Below are 24,928 nucleotides of genomic sequence, written 5' to 3'. Positions count from 1 at the left end.
AATTTAGTGGAATAAATATCTCAAATTTTTTAGATAAAATAAAATAAAAAAGGGAAGAAAAATCAAGGCGTTTGCTGACTTGGCCATGTGCTTGTGGGGCCTACTGAGGGTTAGCCACTTATCTCAAACTCATGTGCAAGGCAAAGTGGGCATGCAAATGCATCAACGTTCAAACAAGCAAGTGGATGGATTGTTATGATTCTTCAAATGTGGCTAAAATTTATTCTTTCCTTCTTATAGCCTTTATAGATAGCATTACTTCTTTCTATTAATCAATCTATGGGTTTTAAGGATTGTTCCAGTCCTGTGGACACTTCAATAATTTTGTTCATTTTTATTGGAACTTTGCATGGTTTAGGCTGGGCTAAAGTATAGTTTTTAACTACCTAATAAGTACTTCTTTTTTAATCATGTTTGGTGTTTAAAGTTTCGGTACTAAAATTATTTTTAATATGATCGTAAGTATTCTCATCAGTTTTACAGCTTAAAATTATTTCTGTTCGAATCGAAATGATATTTAAATAATTCCACTTTAATATAATAATAGTTTCAAGATTTAAAATCAATCCAAATACAATCAAAATGAGGATGCTTTACTCTTACCATAATGCCACTCGCCTTTAATATGTCCTGTCTATTTAATTTTAAAAAGTTACAAAAAAAGTCATTAAACTATTTAAAGTTTTCATTTAAGTCATTGAAGTATTAAGTTAATTTTTTTTTATAAAAGGTCTGGGTAGCGAGCTCTAAGCGATGATTCAACGATTGATAGGTGAATTAGTACTCATCGACGAGTAGAAGAACATACTTTCAATCCAAGTCGATCTGAGAGTTAATGTCAAAAATTAGAGAAGAATGCTATTTGAATTTTGATTCACAAATTTGTAATATTCAAAACTAGTTTATGAAAAAAAATCAAATTATAAAAGAGAACGAGAATGGAAACTTTATTTTAGTGTAAACAATACGAACAGAAAGCCATACAACAATAATTTAAAAGAGAAAATGAGGTGCTATAGGGTCTAAAATTTTCCCAAACCCAACACCACATCAAGCTCTATTTGGGTGCATGTAAACTAGACCTGTCCATGGGCCGAGCTGGGTCAGGCCCAAAATTTTTTTGGCCCGCCTCCTAAGCCCGGGCCCAGCCCAAAATATGGGCCTAAAATTTTGCCCAGGCTTGGCCCGAGAAAAATATCATAAGTCCGAGCCCGACCCATTTTTTAATAAACATTAAAAAAATATTTTAAAAATAAAAAAATTAAAAAATTTTAAAGTATTTTAAAATTAAAAATTAAAAATTAAAAATTAAAAATTAAAAATAAAAAATAAAAAAATATATTTATTATATTCAGGCCGGGCCGAGCCAGGCCCGAGCCAAAAAAATGGTACCCGAGGCCCAGCCCATTTTTTAAACGGACCTCTTTTTTTACCCAAGCCCATATTTCGGGCCTATATTTTTCCTCAAACCCTCCCATATTTCAGACGGGCCATCGGGCCAGGCCGGGCCGCCTGGCCCATGGACAGGTCTAGTGTAAACTTAAGTATAGAGTTTTAGCTTTTCAATGGGCTTCAACTTTTATACTTTTGAATTAAGCACGTTAGGCCTAGTAATTCCTTCCAATAATATTTATGTAATCTCCATCACTAACTCTTAAATATGTTGTTGGACAAAATAAGAACTTCAAAATAAGTCCATCATCGAACATTAAAAATTACACTCATTGCTACACCTTATTTCAACATTTTGCTTAATACATCATCAACATATTCACCACTAACAGCTTAACAAACCCTTGATTGAAAGTGGGATGAAGGCTCTTCCCTGAACTTGATGTCCATCAGGAACCGGTGTCCGAAATTGCAGCAGCTTTATAAGATATCATCAACAATTGTAGACAACAGCAGCCCTTGAACGCATTCACATCTCTTTGCCTTCTCTTCCTGGTCCTTAACAGAAAGGGGTGATGATTGGATAGTTCTGTCATTGAAACAAAATATCAGAAACATAAAAAGCCTAAAACCTCGATAGGAAAACACAATGTTGTTAAACATCTGCATGCCCTTTTCACTTAGAACCGAACTTTTTGAGATGTCATACCAAACAAGAAGGCTATGAAAAGATCCATTAGTAAGACTGCCTCAAGCAACAATTGGAGAAAAAAGGGACAACCGGATTTTAAAACACAGTTAAAACTTACCTTTCGGACTTTTTCACGTCAGAACTTTTGTTATTTCTGCTTGTTTCAGTAGGAAACGGAGGCTGATCACTAACAAAATCATCAATCATTGGTAAAATAAACAAAGACAACAATGGATCAGGTGCTGAATTGGATGAAGACACTATACAAGAAGAACTCCCCAAGAGGGTCTGTAGGTTTCCTTCCCTCAACTCTTTCTTCAGAAGGGAGAGTGTTGAATGAGATCCACCTTTACGTGATTTCCTCTTGCGCTGCATGTAACCACTCGTTAAGGAAACAAATATATCTAAATCATGCCCTTACAGTGATGTAACGGTGACCAACAAAGCTAGCAATGCTACTACTACACCAAACAGGGAGAGAAGGACAGGAGACTCATCTTAAATGTCCTTTGATGATCCGAGCATCAAAGAAAAGGAACAAAGATGAAAAAAATAACAGGTAAAATTGAGAATCAACATCAAACTCTACATCTTTAGCAGACACCGATAATGATTTTAAGGTACATGGCAATATGAAAAGAAAGAACTCAAAGATACAACTTAGAGAGGAAACTTGAAAGACAATTCGTAATAAATAATAACTCAATAAACAAGGATATCTTGAATATATTTCCATGTTGTAGCGCTAAATGCGCAACCATATCAACCCCCACCCTCAATGCACAGACCGGACATACCTGTGAACCAAAAAAAACATCACAAACAGAATTTAGATTCAATGAGCACATTCAAATTGGTTAAACTCGAGCTCTTAGTCTAAAACTTAATAATCCAAATTATCAAAATCCATAAGTACTCAACCATCAAAAGACTCATTTAAGCTTTTGAGGCAAAGGCTTAAAATCTGAACTACCAGGGGCCATAACAAACAAACCCCTTAAAATTCAAAGCTTAACTTAGTTAAGTGAACTATGCTACTTTGAACAAAATCTTAAAGGGTGATGAAAAAAAATAAGAAATCAATATACCCATCTTGCTAGTAAAAATATATAAAAGGGCAGTGAGGAATAAATAAATAAAAGAAAAAATACCCCATTTTTAGCCTCCACAGGATGCTCATCATCAATGTGACAGCACAAGCCAACGATATCGAAATACTCTGAACAAAAAGGGCATGGAAATTCCTCTCTTATATCATCTTCTTCATCTATTTCTTCAAACCCCATTAACATATCTGCATTTTAGACCCATTTCCAAACATCAAATCATTTTCAATCAAAAAAATAGGAAAAAAAAATTCGTCCTAAAAATCTAATCTTCTTGTAATCAATTTAAGTCGAGTTACTTCCTTTCCCTTAATTTTCCACCGTACACAGCTAAAAAAAATCAAATATATGTATTTAATCACAAAATGGAAGTGCAAAAGAAGATGGGGTTTTATTAAAGCTTACTAGATCGTGATTCAAGAGATGATTGATATCTCTTAGAAGCTGAAGAAAGACGAACACTCCATGTATCAGCATCCATTTCTAAATCACCCTCTTATTATTATTATTTTGGACCCAAAGTGTAAACAATAATTTCTGGAGTTAAACCTTGAATTGTTTAGAGCTCTGATCTTAGATTTTTTTTAAAAAGTAAATCACTGAATAAATAAAAAACCAAGAAATTACAGAGTATGAAGGTAGTTAGGTCTTTGGTGTTGGCTGTGAGTGTGAGGAAGAAGAAGAAGAAGCTGATTCCTTTGGTTCCCCTTTGGAGGTGAATTTCATCGACAAAAAGGTTTTCCCATTTATCAACTCTTGGCCTTTTATAGCACAGTTTTTTTCTATTTATTTAAATGGGTAAACTCATAAATTGTCATTAAACAAAGGTTAATATTACAAATTGGTCACTTAATACTTATAAAGTTATATTTTGGTTTCTATATTATTGTATTGTTACATTTAAGTCACTCTTTTGTTAACTTCGGTAACCCACTTAATGAAAACATGATGTATATGCTTTCATCGTTATTGTTTAAAAATACTGTGAAAAGTTAAAATGTCTATTTTAAACGTAATGTTATAAAGTAAAAAAAATTAATTTAAATCATATTAAAATTTATGATAACACATTATTAATATTATGATTTATGAAATATAAATTTTAAATACTTTTTAAATAATTAATATAATTTATTTGTAAAATTTAATTTGAATATATAAATCATATTTATAATTTATAGTTAATATAAATGCGTAGCAAATGGTTAAATTTTCATTTTTTGGTTTGTTTCAAAAATTCAGAAAAGAAATAATTAATTAGTCTAATATTTGAATTAGGGTTGTAATCAAATCGAGCCAAGCTTGAATATTGTTAAGTTCAAGCTCGAGCTTGATCGAACATCTATTTTTAAGCTTGAACTCGGCTTGAGATATAATCAAGTTACTCGAGTTCGATTAAACTCGTTTACCAATTTTTGTACTCAAGCTTGAACTCGATTCAATGATTAAGGCAATAACTTAATTTAATAATATAAAAATATAAAAACTTGATAAGACATGCAAGGTGTTTAGGTCGAGTATTACTAAGCTCGAATTCGGTTTGATCGATAGCTCGAGCTTAAGTTCAGCTCGATAATTAACGAATCAAGTTTAAATTTTTTTAATCGAATTCGAGTAGCTTGAGAGCACCAACACCTCATTTACGCCCCTATCCCCAATCTCTACATAATTGTACATTTACTAAATAAGTGTATTAATAGATTTCCCCCTCAATCTAATCCATGCAACTGCTCTGTCTACTGTTTCGTTGTCTCCATATAAAGTTTATAGGAGCGTTCTATGGTAGCTTCAAAATAAGAGTTATGAGAGATTTCCCCTTCAAACACGCAATAGCCCACTGAAACTCTTGATTCCATCTACTGGTCCTTCTGTTAATATTGCAAAGCTTAAGGACTTCTCCCCAAACTTTCTTCAAATATTCACAATCAAACAACAGATGATGTCTTATCTTTTCAGCCAATTTGCAATAACTATCAATGTTAACCCCATGGATTGGAGCCTCACTTTTATAGGTAACCAAAGAATTCTATGCCATGGAACCTTACCATCTTTCTGTCCTTATTTTTGTCCTGCTAACAAGTTTAAGCAATAACTAGCTTTCTCTCCAACTCCTGGAATCACTCTCCAATTCCAACTTTTATTACGAAAAGAAGAAACATGCCACAAAGACCAATCTTTCAAGCTTGCAGCTAAGCTATTTATAATGATCCCTGGATAGCTTCAATACGGTTAATCATATAGCATGGTTTCATATTTCAAGATTTTTCAATCCAAGCCCCCCTTTTGATTTGGGCTTACAAATTTGTACTCAATTGACCCTTGCACCCTTGGGGCCTCGTCTTTTCTCTGATTAATAGATTGAAGTATTGCTTTTGGCAACAAAAAATAGTCTACATAAAAAATTCTGAACTTGACCGGATAAATTGCATCCTTCCTGCATAGCTTAGATGTTTGGCTGAACAAGAATAAATACAAGTTGAAATCTTAAGGGAGAAGAGTCTCTTAGTCACAAAAGGAACACCTAAGTATCGTATAGGCAATTTCTCTATCTTAAACCCAGTGATATGATGTATTTCATGTTGGAAAAATACGAAAGTGGTGCAGGACCAAATTTTAAAAATTTTAATTCAACTTAGAATCAACTCGATTCGTTAAGAACTATAAATCATTGATAATTTAGTACTTAGATTCATTTTGGTCTGTTTCCACAAGCTGGAAAAGCTTATTTGTGGTCAATCTCTAACTGTCGACAATAAGTTACACTCCTTGATAGAAAGATCATATGTCGTGTTGTAGAACTTGAAATTAGGTAATTCAAAATTCCTGTGAAGACAACTTGATGATTTATTATTTGAAAACAAAAATAACACAAAAAGGAGGTCAAAATATTTTAGGAAGTCGAAGTTAATCCTATGAACTACTAATCTTGAACTTCCCATAGGGAAATCCATTGCTTTACAAAAATTATCATATTTCAAGTTCAAGTTATTCAAAAACTGTTTCAAAGATAACTCAAAGCTATAAGATTTGGGAACTAGAATCATGAAAAAGCTGGCCAAATTTGACCTTATGGAATTTTACGAGATTAATTTCAGATTCTCACATTACTTCAATTTTTATTTTCAATCGGTTGGATCTTTTCCACTATTTTCTAACACATTGATGGGTGTCAAATTGATCAAAAATAAATTACCATACCTAAAACCAAAATTAAATTAGTAGTATAGGGAGGAGGGTCAATCGCACAAAGACTGATCTATCCAGATTTGTATTTCATTATAACTAAAATGTGTCGCAAGTATTTTTGTGCCCACGACTCATGCTAACCTGTACATAATAGAATGGAGGATTAAATATGGAAATAAACAAATAATAGAAATTAAATAAAGAAAATAACGAAGTAGAAATAAGTAAAATGAAATTAAAACTTAATAAACCAATCAAATGAAAGCTCTAGCTTCAAGCTGGATTTTGATTCTAGCTTCAAATTGAGTCCGAAAAATAGTTTTTCTCCTCCAATCGATAAGTCGTTTATAGAGATCGAAGAACAATCTAATTCGTCCGCAATGGCAAATTAACTGTGAGAATAACCCGACAACTAACCCTCACCAAGTGAATAACCTTAAAAGCAACTTCCATAACTTAATTCCTCAGCAGCCTTGCAAATTAGAAGAATCCAACTCAAATCAAGAGTCTCAACTATGTGGGCCGTTTAAGCTTGATCGTTAACTCTCTTGACTGATCCAACCACTCATTCAATTGGTCACGTATGTTTGTTATTCAGTAAACTGAATATGCCAATTACGAATTGTATCGATTCACCAACTGTTTGTTGTCCAACACTGAATCAGGGGGCACCCTTCTCAAAATGATGCTAAAATGATGTGTGAGGCGGCTGAGTTTATTTCCTGAATTGAAGAATTAACGAATACCAATGTGGAAAGTATATGTGAGATTTCAAATCTCACCATTGAAACACCGTTTTAATTACCGGTATTTGGCTAGATCAAATCTAGCTACTCATTATCAAAGAACAAAAAAAGAAAATAATTATAAAGGAAATTCTATTGAAAAATAAAAGTAAAACAATGTTTCTGAATTGGGCATCCTTCATCCTAAACTATATATATACAACAACAATGATAACAATAATAATGATAAATATGATGACTAAGTCTGGTATAAATGTTATTGTCAGTGTAGAAGGACAAGCGTTTGAGTGCGCTGAAGCGCATTATCCTCCTATTTATAGGTTGGGAGGGGCTATAGGTAGTTCTATACATTCTATAAAAAAAAAGCATATATAATTAGAACCTATAAAAGATTGTTCAAAATAATAAAAAACAAATAATTTTAAAAAAAAGTTTTGTACGCCAATTTGAGCTCTCATGTCAAATTTTCATGCAATCCACATATCAACTTGTTTTTCGGCGCATTGAATAATTTTTGTGCCTACATAAAAGATGATTAATTAATTGCCAAATTTAATAGAACTTATGTCCAAAATTAATTAAAATAAATAGTAAAAATATATCAATTAAGCTCATTATCACTCATGAATCGCACGTCTAGTGGACATTATTCCAAACCCTAAACACAGGCACTAACTCGGAACTTCATAAAAAAAACGGTTCTGATCAGACTGCAACTCTTTTAATCGAACGAGTGAAATTACAAATAAAATAATTAGTTTAATGTTTTCTAAATGATTTGTTTGAGATATGATAGTTGGCTCCACATGACTTTATAAGGGACGCTTCCTTTAGAATTGGTGATGGAAGATAACCCTACTTTAATCAAACTAGGAACTGTTTTAAAGTAGATTTCATTATTTATATTTCGCCATTTGTGAAAGTGGTATCTAGCATTCTATAGGAAAGGTTTTAGGCGTAGAATGAATGCATAGAAGCTATGACTTTAGCCTTGCATTTATCCTTGATGTGTTTGATAGATTAGGTTGTTATCAAGAAGCTTTGTATAATAGATTCATTCTTTAGGTCAGTACTCATAAATATAGATCTGATAACCGAACTGCGTATACAATCTCATACTTCCTCTCTTGAGCTTACTTGTTACAACATTCTTCAGGTCAGTAATCATGTGCTTTCTTATGTTGGTAAGCTCAGAGAGTAAACATATATAAGCATGAAATGGATGTTAATTTCCAAATAAACATGATTCATATAGTGATTGAATCACAAATGCAGCTTAGCATTTTATTGGTAAGAATGGAGTTTAAGGAATACAACAAATAATTAAATACAGGATAAACCACCTCGAAGCAAAGGCTCAACTCTTTTTCCTTTTATTGTTGACATATTCAAAGGCAGTGAAAGATCTTGTGACAAGGTTTGGGAGTGTGAGTTTCAAGTCAAATGTTAACATCTGTAGAATCATTGATAAGGTTCTTACATCAGACATGGCTCTGTGTGCTGAACCAACTAATGGGATCTTGTAGTGCTCTCGAAGTGCTTGTAAGGATATTCCCGAAGGGAGGTTGGACCCTGTGGATAAAAAGGAATTTGATTTCAATGTCAAAGCTTTTAACTTACAGCTAAACCATATCAACAAAAAATGGGAGGGAAAAGAGAGAGACCTCCGGACTTCATCAGTTCACGGGCGAGAGAAATGGTGTCAATAAACAACCAATTCGGAGGAATCTCGTATGAGCAACAACTGAATTCATTGATTAAAAACGGTAAATCAAATGCAAAACTATTGTGAGCACCCCACAATACATAACCCCCGGGTTTCTGACGGCTTTTTATAAACTGCAGCAGGATTGGTATTAGTTCCTCCATCCTACAAAAGGTCCATACAGCACATCCTGTTATAAGCAAAACCTAATAATTTGGCTTTAGATGCAATTAGCAGTTCGCGAATGTCATTATCCAGCAATCAATGGGGGAAAAGTTTCAAATTTAACCACTACCACTGCCTAGTAAACAAATTTTCTCGTTTTGATTTCATAAGTGGTGGAAAAAACCCAAGAAATACTGTACCTTGGAACATCACGCCTACAAACCATGTTGCTTGTGATGCCATGAATATGAGAATTTGCAACATAGCATCCGGGATTAACCAACGTCTGGAATGTGCTGTTTTCACCTCCTGCCAGATCCTGAAGAGCTATCTCGATGATTCGGTCATCTTTTCTACTAAGGCCCGAAGTTTCAGTATCATAAATGATAAACGTTACAAGGTCAGCTAAGTCTTTGTTCTCTGCAATCATCTGTTTAATACCACAGTACTGAATCTGTTGATGTTTACTTGTTTCATCTGCTTTATTTAAATTCAATGCAGTGCTTGTTGACACCTTTTTATCTACAATTTTACGCACAAGGTTACTTGGTTTAGCAGCCTGGTTAGTCTTGTTTCTTCCACCTGTTTTTGTTGTCATAGGCCTTCTAATCCATCTTCTTCTGTAACCTCCTTGAACCCCATACTTGGAAGCAAGTGGCTTGAGGCTCGAACTATTTACATGACTGCAACTTATATTGCGGAAGCTTTCCCAACAAAAGTTAGCTAAGCCATGGATACTGCCTCTGGGGGCTTGCAACATTGAAAAGTAAATGGCAGCGGATCTCATCTGAATTTGATCTATAACAAGGCGAGGTTTTAATGGATAAATTATACCACATCAGACAAACAATGGACTCCAACCTGAAAATGAAGAACAGTTGAATTAGTAAAATAAGAATAACAGATAAAATCTCAACCATATCAAGCCTCAAAAAGATTTAACTATTTAAGTTCATTACATAGTCAAACTAAGACCAAAAAGAAAAGATCCCTACATGATCAAATTAAGACCCAAAATATGAAAACCCAAGTATCACTATGATAATGAACCAAAACCCTTAAAACCTTGAATAAAGGAGCTGAGGGGAAACCTTAACAAAACAAGTTTCAATGGAGAAGTTTACAGATCAGACATTAATGAAAACAATTGAACAAGCCATCAAGGAGTGAACTTCAACCCTAAATTTGCACCAAAAAGTTAAAATGGGTTTTTTTTTTTTACACAAAAGACTGAACCCAATGATAAATGTTTGTTCGTCTGACATCAATACCACAATTAATGGCGAACTGTTACTTTGGCTCTTAACAAAACAAGACTAACTATTTAATCAAATAGCACAATCTAAATGAAGTTAATGCAACCATGCTCTGAAGGGGGGAAATAAGAACAAAACTTCAATGTCTTCACAAAATACAAATTCAGAGATTCGCCCCCCCCAAGAAAAAAAAACCCTAAAATTTGAATTCAAAATCTTAGTTTTTTTTTTCTCTTCTGTTATCCATTGAGAAGCAACTTTTTTTTTTCTTTTACCAAGCTCGATTGTGAGTTCTTCTACTTCCCTTCGCATTTCTCAAAACATAATAACATCAAAACCTTTCTCTTATATCCTTTCAATTTCCAAGCAACCAAACACATGAGAGGGAGGGAGGGAGGGAGAGGCGTGCCTTGTGCAGGGAGTGATTCGAGACGTGAAGCAACGCGCATTACGTGTTCGAAAAAAAGTTCCAAACACACACTTCTGAAAGTGAGAGAAAGAGATTTTCCTTTTTCAGTTTTTCTTACCTGGAGATAGAAAATGGGGTTAGCCCCTCGTCTTGAGGTTGAGGGATGGTGGAGGAGTGGGCTTTCGGCTTTCAGTTGAAGTTAAGCCCCATCATCACCTATAAACTCGGATTCAGCACATTTGCAACGCCCGATCCGTACGTCTCGGGTCCTAATTTGGCTTATTAAAATTGGGATTATCGATGTGAGATTCACTTTGACTGATTTTTATTTTTATGCTGCATAAATAGACCCTAATTTAAAGCTTCAATTGCTATATATCTTCCTCCAATCTTAGCTTTATTTTAAAAAACAATTAAATTAAACAGTTAATATGCGATCAGAAGCATTAAACCTAATTTAGACATCTTGTAAAAAAAATTGATATTTTCTCTTAAAATATCTGATTAGTTTGGCCTAAGATTGAGTTGGACTTAGTGATTTCAAGGCCTGCAATACATACGATGGAGGTATCAATGCAATTAGGAGTGAGCGTTCGATCAAATTAAGTGAAAAAATTTTGAGTTAATCGAGTTCATGAGTCCTATTTTATCATCCTAATTCAATTTGAAATTTTTTCGAGTCGAATCGAATCAAGTAAAAGTAAAAAATTAAACATGTCAAATAAAAATATTATTACAGTATAATTAATTTAATGTTAGAGCACATAAATTTGAAAACATATGTATTTGAATCATTAATTAGGTCCTAAAATTATTTTTTTTTATTTTTTATTTTAACTTTTTAATATATTTTTTATAAATATTTTTAATTTTAAAAATTATTTTTAATTTTAAAAATTATTTTTAATTTTAAAAATTATTTTTAATTTTTGAAAATTATTTTGAATTTTTTTTGAATTTTTGTTGAGAGAGGTAAATTTGCTTGTTTTCAAAATTGAAAGGGACTAAAAGAGTATTTACACCAATCTATTATTCGAATTATTCGAATTATATGTTGTCAGATTCAACTCGAATAACTCGATTCGAGTTGACTCAAATAATTCGAATAACTCGAATAATTTTACCAAAACAATAAACCATTCACGATGTTTCAAAATAAAAAAAATTAAAAAAATTAAAACGTGATAACATAAAAATAAAAAAACAATTAATGTAACACCCTTAACCCTTATCCGTCTTCGGAACAGGGTTACGAAGCATTATTAGACTGCTCAGATCAAATTCGAACATTTCATATCACTTAACATATTATCAGAAACTAATCATAATCACTCATATTGTCCCTTATATGAGCCCTTGATGCCCAAAATACACATTTGAAATAAATCGGGAACTTTGAGAATTTTTTAGAAAATATCAAAAATTTTCAAATAAGCATGGGATACGACCGTGTGCCCTATTTCGAATGCCCATACGACCTAAGACATGAGTGTGTCTCTTGACCGTGTGAGCTACACAGCCTAGCCACATGGGTGTGTGTCCCCTGCTTCTTTGAAAATTTTTGATATTTTCTGAAAAATTCTTTGAGTTCCTGGTTTAGTCCCGATTTATTTTAAATGTATATTTTGAGCCTCGAGGGCTCATACAAAGGACAATATGAGTGATTATGATTAGTTTATAATATGTATGTTAAATGATATGAAATGTTCGAATTTGATCTGAACAGTCTGGTAATGATCTGTAACCCTGTTCCGATGACGGATAAGGTTAAGGGTGTTACAATTAAAATATGATAAAAGTAAAAATACACCTCAAAAGTTAAATAACAGATTTATACAAGTATATAATAATATTTTCAGAGGATTAGAAAAACAATTATTTAAGACATACAATATAAGAAACGGCTACAATGTCACTTTTCATTTAGACCCGATGATAATTGGGTCAGGTTCGGATCAGGTCAATGTAAAATTTTGAGTTTATTTTTTAGGCTTGAGCTCGATTTAAAAAATGGGCATAAGATTTTATCTAAACTTAACCTAGATAAAAATGCTAAACTTGAGATCGGTTCGATCTACTGTTATTAAATTTATTTATATTATTTTTATATAAAAATAAATTTAAAAAATATAATACATCAAATAGACTAAAAATATTAAAATAAATATTTCTCACAAATTGAAAATACAATACTTAAATAACAGTAAAATAGTTATAATTTAGCAAGTAAATGTCTTTAAAATAGTTATAAAATTAATAATAAAATAAAATTTATACAATATTCAAATAATAACAATAAAATAATAGCAATATTACAACAAAAATTTTTACCGAAAGACTTGGCTGTAAACGGGCCTTTTCGTACTTGGTTGATTGATTTTGAAAACTACTATTTACATTATGATTAAGCCATCAACGCCCATACTCAGTAGTTTTTTTTTTTTGGTCCCTTCTTTCAAGCAAAAACTGCCACAAAACAATGGCATCAAAAGAAAATGCAGCTTGGTGTTGCCAAGGTTGAAACCCAGATAATGATGATAAACTTGATTTTGTTGAATTATGAGTATGAAAATGATCTTTGCAACAATACTTTGATGGCCAGAACCCAAATAAACTCATCTTAATCCATCAAAATCGCCACTGGACTTCTAACCACCATTTTTTCTTGCTGAATGCTGATGAGAGTGATGCCCAGAAACCAAATTGGGGTTTGTATTTTATTGGTAAAAAACTTTTTCAGTCCTCTTCATTTCAAAATTCAGTAAATTAGTTCCTTTCAAAAAAAATTGCAATTTAATTTTTATCAAGTAACAATAACAGTTCATGTTTCTCATTTTGACCATTAATGATATAATAATAAATTTTTATTGATATAATAATAAATTTAACCATTAATGTTCATATTTTGTCATTTTGACCTTAATTCTTAAACATTCAACAAATTCAATCTCACAATTTTATCGGATAAATTTATTAAATTAAGAGTAAATTTCCAAAATATATAAACTTTAAGGACTAAATTTATTATTATATCAATCAAAACAATGTATAATTGATAAAAAACATTAACATCGTAATTAATTATCCTTATTACTCACTTTCGAAATTGATAGAATTAAATTGTTCTAAATTTTGAGAGGGATCGCTTTGGTAAATTTCAAATTTGAAAGGGGGATTGCAGGGGTCTTTTACCTATTTTATTCTTTAGTTCAAAATGTATCAAATATTAACATTTACACCCAAATATATGCCACCCAGAAATTGTTTTACCGGCACAAAAACCTGTTTTAATTCCTAATTGCATAAAGCAAATTGGTGCTTGAAAAGCAAACCACCTGCAGTATCGAGTGCCGTTTCCATTACAAGCAGCAAAAAGTAAAAGAGCTAAAAACAGAACACACCATTGATGCCAATGCCAATTATCACACCGATTTCTCTAAAATCATTTTAAAAAGGTTCAGAAATTCCCAAGTTCCACAAGGTCCTAATTGGCTAAAACTAAACAAACCCTCTATTTCTCTAATGAAGGAAATTAGGCCTTACAAGCTCATTGGATTACCTAAGACAAAGGGAGGTTGAATGCTAATGGCTACCTCGCGTTTACATTTGTTCTTAAGTCTTAGATGCCGTGAAATGCGCCTTCTTCGTCTCCGTGAGATCAGTGTTGACGTTGAAGCTCATACCATCTCCGCTGCCGACCATATCGGCGAACATCTTTTGCAGATCCTCCAAACTAACCCCCTATGTATCCCACCAATTTATCAATTAGACTGTCGATGATATCATACATTACATATACAACATTTAAAAGGAAAATCAAGGGATCACCTCGTCTTTCACATTGTTCATCATCGAGATCATCTCTTGCATAAAGTCACAGAAGTCCTGCTTGCAAAATTTACAAAGTTCAGGGAGGAAAAAGATTTGATCTTAGCAAAATTAAATAAATATTAAAATATGCTCCAAGTCATTGTATATTTAAAATTTAGTCCTTTACTTTTCAGAACTGATGTTATAATGAACTTAGAGGAAGTCTAATAGTACTAAGAAATGGAGTTGCATTTTTAAATCCAAAAGATTGAGGACCAAATTATTGCAAGTAAAAGTAAGAGGACTAAACTCCAAATGTAAGAAGAGTTCAAAGACCTGGAGCATGTTTTAACCTGTAAATAAATATACATGTATATTTTTACGCACTTGGTCATCATCTTCCAAGGGATCGTAGAGACTGGCGTCATACATTGATCTCTTGGACCCGTTTGAGAGAACTGTGAAAAAGCGAACGGCCAATTTGATGGACAAATAAGGTGATAAAATTCGACGGCGATAGCATTAGAGGGAGGGATTCGACAATGTTACCGGAATAAGCTTCTTGGATTTGCTGAAACCTGAGTTTCGCTTCGCCGGCGACCGCCGGATTTGTGACGTATCTGTCCGGGTGCCATTTCTTCCAAAAAAAGGAAAAATAAAACGTCAAAAAGAATACATTAAACGGTTTTAGAAATTAATGAAAACCAGACAAGCTTTTTGATTACCAGAGCAAGCTTACGGTAAGCAGCACGGATATCGGAGAAGGAGGCGTCCTTGCGAATCCCGAGAACAGTGTAGTAACAAGATCCGCCGTGGGATCCTCCTTCCCGGTCCATCTTAGCCGTCCAAATCTTTTAGCTCTTAAGAAAAAGACAAACTATAGAAAACCCATAACTTTAATGAGATCTTAGAAACAGGAACAAAAGGTTAGGAACAAAAAAACCAATGTTCTTTTTGAGAAAAACCGAAACACTAGTTTATGTTGTCGCTGATTGGATTATTTTCAGATTTTTTGTTTTTTCTTTTTTAGTTTGGAGAGAGAGAAAAATATCTAAGGAGAAGAAGGATAGGAAACTTCGAGAGAATTAAGCTAGATATTTTCTTGGCGGGGGTTATTGAAATGCCGCCGGATTTGGGTTTAAATTACGAGATTTGCCATTGGGCTTCGGAATCTTCTGGGTGCTTACCACGGTACCGTTTTTCTCTTCATCCTATCCGTCACTCTTCCCTTCCGTCACGTAAACAACTTTGGATCCCATTTAAGACTTCTTTAATGTTCGCTTAAACTTGAAATTTTAAAGGGTTTATATAAAAATATTATATCTGTTTAAAGCTCTGAAATTTGGACAAAATACAAAAAAACCCTATTTTTTTAAAATTTATCGAAATAGGCCCGGTATTTTATTATTTACCGAAATGGGCTATTTTTCCTGAAATCGCGTCCACGTCAGCGCGATGTCAGGGGACGTGTCAGAACATCGCGTCCACGTCAACGCGCTTTGCTTACGTGGACACAAATCGCACCTATGAGGTCGCGATTTGCTGACGTGGATGAACAGTTTATATTTTTTAGCTTGAAAAACTTTGAACATAACTTTTGGCTCGGTTGTTCGATTGAGACGATTTTTTTTTATTTCGAATAACTTTTTGTCGAAAAAGATCCTTTTTTGCCCCTAAATTTCAATTTTTTCGGTTTAAAATTGAATTTTGAAACATTCAAATAATTATTTTCCTTACTTATTTGAAGTAAACACCGGATTTTTTTTACAGAATTGTTGTATTATTTTTTCTGATTTGACACGTGTATGGAATAGGTCTGATAAATCGTTAGAACGTAAGTAACATAATTAAGATAATAACAGTATTTCTATAATATGTCAATTAATTAGTTTAGCTTAGTTGGTTAAGATGCTTGTTCTTTTCCCTTAGTACCTTGGTTCAAATCTTGTTGGTAACAATTTTGAATCTTTTTTGTACTTATTGCTATTGATGTAATATTGAAGTGTTAATTGATTTAAAAAATAAATACAAGTACAAAAAGATTCAAAATTTATTTTTTCAAAATACCAAAAAAGCCCTATATTTTTAAAATTTATCGAAATGGGCCTGGTATTTTATTTTTTTGACCGTTGGGTACTGTTCACGTGCGGGCCGAAATCGCGTACCCTGACATCGCGCTGACGTGGACGCGATTTCCCGAAAAAAGGACCATTCCAGTAAATAGTTAAAAAATGGGCCCATTTCGGTAATTTTTGAAAAAAAGGGTTTTTATTGGTAAATTGCCCTTGAAATTTAGGAAGGTTGTACACGTAAAATATAAATTTTATAAAAAATTTAAATTATTTAAAATATTAATTAAGTTCGGCTTAAATTCATGCGTGAATTTATTTTATAAATATGAATAAGTTTAAATAAAATTTGAGATTCATATATTTGATTAAATCAAATTTAAATAAGTATAAAATATACTAATATTATACATAAATTTGACTTTTCAACAAAATCTCTAATATAATTTTCTAATTTTATACAATTAAATAATTGTTTGTATTTAACTAAATGTGTATTCAATCATTTTCATTAAATATCTTTACTTATTATAAAGCATTTGGTTGAACTTGGCAGTGTAATTACTAAAAGTATCTTAACTTCACAAAATAAGAAATATTAATAATATTTTTAGTTTTTATGTATTTTTAATAATTTTTTTAATAAATATATGTTTTTTTTTACTCACATTGTAGATGTGTCGTAATTTAGTAATTAATTATGTTGTTTTGAATTAAAATTACTTAATATTTTTATATAAAAATATGAAATTAAATGAGAATTTAAATAAACTAAGAAAGTATAAAATCAAGAGTGATAGCCACTTTTTTTTGCAGCATCCTCTAATTCGGAATTTAATTTAATTTAATTTAAAAGCCATATTTTGATCTGAATGTTATTGGGATGCCCCTAATAACCAACGAATGACAAGTGTTTTTTCTTGTGTGAATCCTATTTCAATGGGAACTTGATGAGTCAATTCAGCTACATGTCTTGCTTTTACTGCTATAACGGGAGTTACTCCACGTATTGCTTGACATAAAACAGATAGTGAATTTGTTTCTATTTTTTGTTGAATCTTTTTCAAGGCTTGATAGATAATTTAATAAGCCAATGATTTTTTTTTCTGTGTTTTAGAATACGATTAACCAACATGTTAACTAATCGATTACGATAAATTGGATCAGATTTTACAATTTTTTCTTCTGCAGTACCTCGACGTGACATGAGCATAAAAGGGTTCAAGAATTCATTTTCTTTTTATAATGACTATGTAAGAGCCCATTTTTACCCGGGCCCAAAATAGAAACCCAAAATCCAGAATTAAAAAAAATCCATTTACAATTAACCCAAACGAACCAGCCCAATTTTCAGCCCAAACCCAGTTTTTTAGCCCAATACCCAACCAACCCTAGCCCACAAAGAACAAAACTTTTCAGCAAAATAAACCCTAGCTAGCCGCCTGCTTTGCGTGGCCTCTTCGTCTGCCTCCCCTCGAGCATGCACGCCTCTGACCAGCCGCCACCCAACGCGTCTGACACCACCTGCAAAAAACAATAAACACGCAGCAGAGAGAAGAAAACGAATCGCAAAAAAACAAAAGAATAGAAGCAAACAGTTGTAATCTCGGCTATAAAAAGCCACTCCGATTTCTTTGTATGCTACTTCGGGGACTTTTTAGACAAAAAAAATCAGAAATCAATAAAAAAGGGTTGTTGTTCCTATCCTTAGTTTTTTTTCTTTGTCGATTTATTTACTGGTTTATTTATTTGTTTATTTCTTTCGAAATCGTTTTAAAGAAAACTATTAATAAATAAAAAGGTATAAGAGAGGGTTACCTGAATCGGTTTGTGCCGTCGGTGGCCTCTCGTCGGCATCGGATCTGGATTCGGGGAGGGAGGGTCGAGAGCCTCTATTTCGTTGCTTACGGGGCTCAAAGACTTAACTTTCTGACTAAACCGGAAACGGGCTTTAAAAGCCTGCTATTGCGCTTCGTCGGCCGTCGGATTTAGTGGCGGTGCGGCGGACAGGTGAACGGCGGTGAGAAACCCAACCGTCGGTAGGCATTGGGGGGGGTTTCAAAGAGCCTCCCATTTTTTTTCTCCTCTGAAGAAGGAAGAATGAAATTTCAAAAAAATATAGTTTAAATAGCATAAACTAAACTGCGCCGTTTAAGGGAGGAAGATCTGCACATTATTGCCCTAATGGGTAATTTCGCCTTTGGTCCCTCCGATTCCGCGGCATATTCAATGCAGCCTTTTGTTTTATTTAATTTCGGCCATATAATTTTGCACCTGCTCCAATCGGGTCCTCCGCAAAACGTTGCATGTGCGGGACAGGGAATATTGCACAATCGATCCCCATGTCCTCAGCGCCTTTTATTTTAGCCCCCTAGCTAACTGTTTCATTTATTTACAGTTTTGACCCCCATATTTTTGTCCATTTCCAGTTTCGTCCTTAGTTCTTTAATTTCTTTAAATTTTTATTTTTCTTTTAAATTGCTCTTGTTTATTATTATTAGTTTTGTTTGTTTTGATTTCATTTTTATTTTCTTTTTAACTGTGTAAATTTTTTTTATATATTATTACATTTAAATAATTTTATTTCATTTCACTTTTACGTTTTATTTATATTAAACATTTTTAAAAGATTTTTAAACTCAACTTATTTTTTTAAAATGCTTCATTTGTTTTTTCTTTTCAAAGATTTTTCTTTTCTTACCTTACATATCTTATACTTATATACAATTTTAAAAGATTGACTTACATATTATTAACCCTAAATTTCTTGTTTGGCATTACTTATTTTAAACTCATCACTATCGTTTTAACATCGTTTTTTTACATCTTATTTGATTTTACTTTACTTTTACATTTCTTAATTGTTTGTCTAATTAATGGGTCTTTATTTATTAATGTTTGTATTTGAATGATGAATATGGTGTGATTTTTGCTATCGTGTGTACTATAATTAGTTTACTCGTATTTTGCCATACATTTGTGTAATTATCCATGCACCATTATTCCATGTTTATTATTATATTGTTATTTCATGTCATCATTTCGTAAATTAAACCTCAACATAGTTGTCCAATGTGGATTGCTTTATTTTATTCTAAGTAAGATAAATGCTTACCTTCAAATGGATTACCCGCTATCATTCGAAATGGAATCTTGTTAAATAAGACAATATTTTACATTTTGGAAATTCGGAAAATTGTATCCTAACTTATTGGGTCTCGATTTTCTCGTAAAACCCAGATAGCAAAATATTCTTTTGAATTTCAAACACATAAAATTTCCAAAATAAAGGCAATATTCTACATTTAGAAAATTTGAGAAAATTGTGTCCTAACTTACTGGGTTTTGATTTTTTCTCGTTGATTCTAAGTAACCGAATATCCTTTTAAAATTGAAATAAATGAGGTTTAAATAAAAAGTGAAATGCAAATTTACTCTCAAAGTATGAGATGTCGGGCCCTAACTTTCTGGGCGTGGCCTCTTGTCACTTCGAGATAAGGAGGCATTTTCCATTTTTTGATTTAATTAAAGCATTTTTTAATCAACATTATAAAGAGGGATCGTATTTTTAAATTCTTTTCAAGTTTTTGAATTTTCGACACCAATATATTAAGTAATCGACTAGGTACCAATTTTGGGCGTATCGAGGATGCTAACCCTTCCTCGTGCGTAATCGACTCCCGAACCTGTTTTTTTGAATTTCGTGAACCAAAATCGTTGTTTTAATAAAATCTAAATCGTTTATTAAAAACAACTATTTTACGATGTGGCCCGATCACACCTTATCAAAAAAATGATTGGTGGCGACTCCCGTTTTTGTTTTTGCTTTTAAAATCCAAGTCGATCCCGTTTTATCAAAAAATGGTGTCAACTGACTAAAATACTTTATTTTGGCTTTTTAACCCAGGAAAGGAGTGTATAGGGACATCCCGTCATCTATATATCTTTTTAATAGTTTAATGTTACATCAGTATTTTCGTTCTAAAAAAATAAAATCTAAATGAAAATCCTAAAATTTAAGATGAAATTACTAATCAACAGATCAACATTAGAATTTATTATTTTTTTAACTTTCAAGCAGCCTTGTTTTGATTGCAATTGTTAATTATAAGTTACAAAGGTGAAATCTACAACCACATAAATGAACCTAAGAGAAAATACTACTACTTGCCCTCTCCTACAATACATTACATTACATTTCCATAGGAAGAAAAAACGCTACATAAGATTGAGAAACCTATGCTGAAACATCTAGGAGACTGATTATTATCTCCTGATTGCATTAAACATGTAGGAGATGCTTAATTGCTGTGCAATTGATCTTATATATTATTCATGTACATATACCGTGTTGCAGCCAGTGCTGCCGCCGCCTTTTTGCAGCGCCGCGGCTGATTGATTTCCATTGGATAACAGCTCGTACCTTCAACCACCTGTTTTTGGGACACACTTCTCTTGTCTCTCCGATGCTTCGGTCATTTACATTGCAGCTCGGGAAAGAAGACAAGAAGCTTATAGATGATGTTTCATAGTCTGGTGTGAAAATGAATCCACTGCCTTGTGCCCATGCTGGAGTAGCTGATGTTAAGCTTAGCATTTGAGCCTGAGTGTTGTCCTGATTTGTACCGAAACCGTCGTCCGCGAAAAATGAAAAACTGTTGTCTGCATTGTAAGGGAAGATCCCTTCCATTCTAAAACTACTGTTTCTTAGCATTGGATTAAGTGGTTCAATTCCCTGTAAGGGTTTGGGATTTTCCACTTCATAGGAAAATGATGTTGAGGATTGGTTCAATCCTAGTGGCATGTCTGGTCTTGTACCTGAGAAATCATGTTGCTGCAGAAGTAAATTAGAGGTGCCTACTGGTTCAGGCAGCAGATCGGTAAAGGGCATCGAAGGGCCCATAATTGCTCGCCGATCAAATGGGGTCAGGTTCCAAACATTCTTGTAAGCTTGTCTCTTTGCATCTTCCACTAAAAGCTGCAAAATGAATCAGACAAATCATTCAATCTTATGTCTCAACATAAACAAATCTCATTGATATCATATATATGACATATAAAGTACAAACCTTCTGAGAAAAGGTTAAATTTTCCACAGGTAGGTAATCTTGGCCATCAAATGTTACTTTAACAACGTTGTAAATAGAGTTTAATAGGAGTTCAACTCTTTGTGCAGTTCCATGGTAGGTATACCATTCATCATCATCAGGAACACATGATAAAGCATGTTCTATGATTGTTTCCCATACCCTGTTTGAGATCCCACCACCTAGTATCTGCAGTTATGTCACAATTCAGACAGGTCAGCACTCAGCAGATGAAACAAAAAAGAAAAGAAAAGATCAAATGTTGTGATTGACATGAAATTTTTTTCATTTATTACATTGCGTAGTGCGATTGGATCGGTAACAAGCAACCGTAAGAAGTCCTTCACGGTATGAACGTTTTTATATGCCAAACGTTTATGGAAGGCTCCGTCTTTTGCTATTCTTTCGAGACGCCATACTTCGTCATGAAGGAGCGGTGGGTAGTGCTTCTTGTACACTGCATACAAATAAAGTTTGTGTTACTCGAATAGAATTATACAGAGAATATATAGGATTGAAGTTGAAAACAGAGTATTCAAACTTTACATTCTCCCCGATGATCCTTCACCATGAATGCATCACTTGTAGCTTCCCTGATTGTCACTTCACCAGCACTCCTTTGCACAATTCTAGCTCCCAACCGGAACTTTCGACATCTTATCCAGCTCGAATTGTCGGTGAAAATCACATTATCAACAGTACCTACACCATCTACCAACGTAATGTTGAGATCTCCAGTTACCAACGGCCTTCTACCTTCTCGTTCACGAAGAACACTGGCATTGAATTCGTTTTCGGTCCAATCTTGTCGTTCATCAGTGCCAAACTCACCGTTAAGGACGACAATCTCGACCTTAATAGAAGACAGCGAGCCAGAGGAGACCATTGCCTGGCTAGTTGCATCAACTAGGATAATCCGAATGGGATTACCATTCTCAGCCTCAACCTTGCTGCCTGTAAATATAGTCGAAGGCGGTTTATCGACGAAACGTAACTGCAGCCTTCGTCCTCTTGATGCCTCGATCCGATTAAGCGAAGGCCTAAAAAAGAATCAAACCAAAAACCAACTTAGACTTTTGTAATCTATTACATAAAAAATTGCAAAAGAAGCAAAATAGCTAACCTTGAAGATGGATGAATGGAGGACCTAATTGCAGCTTCCACTGCCTCGTGAACCTACGTTCAACAATGATCAAAGGTACAAAGCATAAATATACATATTCCCAGCTTAATAAATTCAATTCATTGATACATAAGATCATGTATGTGATCTTACCCATATTCTAAGCATTGGTTCAAGGTTGAGCACAATTTTATTAAAGGAAAGCCCTCCGACACCCATTATGTTTCTAATACAGCAAAAAAACAACAAATTAAAGAAAACCCAATTCGAAAACATGTAAACTATTAACTTATAAAAAGAAAAAAAAGGGCCAACTCACTTCTTAAGGTTAGTTCTTCTTTTTGGTTCAGGGACCATAACTTCATTCCTTTCATCATCACCATGATCAGGAGCAGGCCTCTTAGTAGGCAACATCATGAAAACGGAAACAAAATATAAAAAGAAAAAGAAGCAGAAAACACTGTGAGCAAACAAGCCCTTAAACCCAGTTGTATCCAGCTAGTTCTATATAAATAATCAGAGAGCAAATGTTGCTTTCCTTGACTTGAAAACTCAAGTCACTCACTGAAGGTACCTGGAAACTCTTCGAAGCCACTTGTATAAAAACACGTAAATGTCATTAAAGTCAAGGAAATATTGTATTTAAAAGATAAGAAAGGAGAAAAGGTGAAAAACCCTAAAACAAGAAAACAACACTATTTTATGCTAATTTTGGTGAGTATATACTTTAAAAAGGATCAACCTCAGACTTAAGTTGTACACATCACTGAACCAGACTTTAACTAAAAAAAAACTGCAAATAAAATCATTGGGACCATTAACGATTAACGAAAGTGGAACAACAAACAACGCGCTATCATCATTGAAATTTGAAAAGTACATAAAGAAAAACGATAAAATGTACTGTGAAAACGAGTCATTCATTGAAATATTATTCGATTTTAAATGTAATATTAGAGGATTATGAAACAGAAAATGTTGGATTGTAGTTGTTTTTATGACAAGAGAAATATGAAAAAAAACACGGTTGGATTGCATTAAATTAAAACGCGTGCATGAAAAGAACTCAAAAAGCATATGCATTGTGTTGTTTTTCCACAAATACCGCGTTGGGTCTAGCTTTGACTGCTGAGAATCGCGCGACATGTATTGAAAATCGCATTCCCTTTCTCGCTTAACTTAATTTTCTAGAAAAATAAAATGCTTAGATTCTAATATTCCTTAAAATTTTAATTAATGTATTAACTATTGTTATTTGTGTCAAAATTAAAATTTTAAAATTCGAAAAATATAAAGACTTAAAATAATCCAGTTGGAGAATATGAATTGAATCTACGATTGTGCGCATGGTACATGACTAGTAATTATTGAATTTAACTAAATGGATTTAACGGTTGTTGTTTGGATTAGGATTAAATTTTTAAAATTTTAAAAGTACGAGGACAATAATTGACTAATTCAAAAATATAGAACTAAAAATGACCAAATTATATAATGACTAATTGCAGAATTTAACCAATATATATTGATACAATTTCTAAAGTGGAAGACATTAATGCATCTTCTCTAAATTATAATAACAGTAACAATACCAATCGAGTTAAAATTTAATTGACTATACAAATTTATAATTGGTTTGGTGAAAGTATGTATATACACAAACAATCAATAAAAGGTTTTATTAAACTATATATTAATGGGTGAGTATTTGATATACTACAGCGCATGTTTTAACTTGGCAAATAGAATTATAAATTTGTAATGTGTCTTATTTTTTAAAATTTTAATGTACTTTATATACATTTCCCATCAATTCAACCTTACTTTAACAACATAACAAATAACAACCCGTTCTTGATATTTTTGGGACCCTAGGCGAAATAATAAATTGTGACCCCTTTTAACAAAATTATAAAATGTAATATAATAAAATAAAAACATATACTAATAATTTCATTAAAATAATATGTTTTATTACATTAAGCGCATAAGATATTTTCTAACAAAATTTTAAAAAAATATATTTTTCATTCAACCTACTCCTATGTCATCAACAACCAAAACACAAAAAATCATAAAAAAAAATTGGTTCTGTGAGCATTCCGAAATGCAAAATCATTAATGATAACATTAACATCAATGTTTTCTAAAAAATCCTTCTTGATTGATAAAATTTTCAAACC

General features: G+C 32.8%; 4 protein-coding genes and 1 long non-coding RNA gene across 9 annotated transcripts; all 5 read right to left on the bottom strand.

Annotated features, from left to right (window-relative positions):
* Positions 1-1,614: 1,614 nt before the first annotated feature.
* LOC107899065 (protein DEHYDRATION-INDUCED 19 homolog 3) lies at positions 1,615-3,947 on the bottom strand. Its single transcript, XM_016824675.2, has 5 exons — positions 3,595-3,947; positions 3,235-3,377; positions 2,803-2,880; positions 2,202-2,458; positions 1,615-1,981 (listed from the first exon to the last, which is right to left on the bottom strand). The coding sequence occupies exons 1-5, from the start codon at positions 3,668-3,670 to the stop codon at positions 1,873-1,875; spliced, it is 663 nt and encodes a 220-aa protein (XP_016680164.1). The 5' UTR covers positions 3,671-3,947; the 3' UTR covers positions 1,615-1,872.
* Positions 3,948-8,379: 4,432 nt separating this feature from the next.
* On the bottom strand, positions 8,380-10,993 carry LOC107899064 (exonuclease DPD1, chloroplastic/mitochondrial). 5 transcript variants are annotated; one of them, XM_016824672.2, is made up of 4 exons: positions 10,775-10,993; positions 9,192-9,852; positions 8,786-8,991; positions 8,380-8,693 (listed from the first exon to the last, which is right to left on the bottom strand). In XM_016824672.2, the coding sequence occupies exons 2-4, from the start codon at positions 9,776-9,778 to the stop codon at positions 8,479-8,481; spliced, it is 1,008 nt and encodes a 335-aa protein (XP_016680161.1). In that variant the 5' UTR covers positions 9,779-9,852; positions 10,775-10,993; the 3' UTR covers positions 8,380-8,478. The 5 variants fall into 5 exon arrangements, with proteins under 5 accessions (XP_016680161.1, XP_016680160.1, XP_016680159.1 ...); XM_016824671.2 differs by having other exon boundaries at positions 10,523-10,954; XM_016824670.2 differs by having other exon boundaries at positions 10,657-10,953.
* Positions 10,994-14,059: 3,066 nt separating this feature from the next.
* On the bottom strand, positions 14,060-15,719 carry LOC121219960 (dnaJ homolog subfamily B member 6). The gene is made up of 5 exons (XM_041098827.1): positions 15,192-15,719; positions 15,016-15,103; positions 14,854-14,924; positions 14,485-14,541; positions 14,060-14,397 (listed from the first exon to the last, which is right to left on the bottom strand). The coding sequence occupies exons 1-5, from the start codon at positions 15,300-15,302 to the stop codon at positions 14,269-14,271; spliced, it is 456 nt and encodes a 151-aa protein (XP_040954761.1). The 5' UTR covers positions 15,303-15,719; the 3' UTR covers positions 14,060-14,268.
* Positions 15,720-17,755: 2,036 nt separating this feature from the next.
* LOC121219959 (uncharacterized) lies at positions 17,756-18,634 on the bottom strand. The gene is made up of 2 exons (XR_005917013.1): positions 18,354-18,634; positions 17,756-18,059 (listed from the first exon to the last, which is right to left on the bottom strand). It is a non-coding gene; the product is annotated as an uncharacterized lncRNA (long non-coding RNA).
* A 1,935-nt stretch (positions 18,635-20,569) lies between these two features.
* CBP60B (calmodulin-binding protein 60 B) lies at positions 20,570-23,221 on the bottom strand. Its single transcript, NM_001425983.1, has 7 exons — positions 23,065-23,221; positions 22,899-22,971; positions 22,746-22,798; positions 22,169-22,662; positions 21,919-22,079; positions 21,605-21,811; positions 20,570-21,513 (listed from the first exon to the last, which is right to left on the bottom strand). Exons 1-7 carry the CDS (start codon positions 23,160-23,162, stop codon positions 20,869-20,871), a joined length of 1,731 nt encoding a protein of 576 aa, NP_001412912.1. The 5' UTR covers positions 23,163-23,221; the 3' UTR covers positions 20,570-20,868.
* Positions 23,222-24,928: the final 1,707 nt, after the last annotated feature.

The sequence above is a fragment of the Gossypium hirsutum genome, chromosome D08 (assembly GCF_007990345.1).
Source record: "Gossypium hirsutum isolate 1008001.06 chromosome D08, Gossypium_hirsutum_v2.1, whole genome shotgun sequence".
Classification (NCBI taxonomy): domain Eukaryota; kingdom Viridiplantae; phylum Streptophyta; class Magnoliopsida; order Malvales; family Malvaceae; genus Gossypium; species Gossypium hirsutum.
Note: the sequence above shows the minus strand (reverse complement) of the source record. Positions and strands in the feature narration are given on the sequence as shown.

Bases quoted from the DNA above. Each gene is read 5' to 3' on its own strand.
- LOC107899065 (XM_016824675.2), bottom strand. From the start codon at position 3,670: ATGGATGCTGATACATGGAGTGTTCGTCTTTCTTCAGCTTCTAAGAGA. The intron at 3,378-3,594 runs GTAAGCTTTAAT...TCTAAAATGCAG, and splicing joins ATCTCTTGAATCACGATCTA to ATATGTTAATGGGGTTTGAA. The intron at 2,459-2,802 runs ATATCCTTGTTT...ACGAGTGGTTAC, and splicing joins AACATGGAAATATATTCAAG to ATGCAGCGCAAGAGGAAATC.
- LOC107899064 (XM_016824672.2), bottom strand. From the start codon at position 9,778: ATGAGATCCGCTGCCATTTACTTTTCAATGTTGCAAGCCCCCAGAGGC. The intron at 8,992-9,191 runs GTACAGTATTTC...GACCTTTTGTAG, and splicing joins TGTAGGCGTGATGTTCCAAG to GATGGAGGAACTAATACCAA. The intron at 8,694-8,785 runs GTCTCTCTCTTT...TTTTATCCACAG, and splicing joins TGAACTGATGAAGTCCGGAG to GGTCCAACCTCCCTTCGGGA.
- LOC121219960 (XM_041098827.1), bottom strand. From the start codon at position 15,302: ATGGACCGGGAAGGAGGATCCCACGGCGGATCTTGTTACTACACTGTT. The intron at 15,104-15,191 runs GTAATCAAAAAG...TTTTTTTGGAAG, and splicing joins CTTACCGTAAGCTTGCTCTG to AAATGGCACCCGGACAGATA. The intron at 14,542-14,853 runs GTGCGTAAAAAT...TTTTGCAAGCAG, and splicing joins CCTTGGAAGATGATGACCAA to GACTTCTGTGACTTTATGCA.
- CBP60B (NM_001425983.1), bottom strand. From the start codon at position 23,162: ATGATGTTGCCTACTAAGAGGCCTGCTCCTGATCATGGTGATGATGAA. The intron at 22,799-22,898 runs GTAAGATCACAT...TGTTGAACGTAG, and splicing joins AACCAATGCTTAGAATATGG to GTTCACGAGGCAGTGGAAGC. The intron at 21,812-21,918 runs GTAATAAATGAA...ACATAACTGCAG, and splicing joins ATCCAATCGCACTACGCAAT to ATACTAGGTGGTGGGATCTC.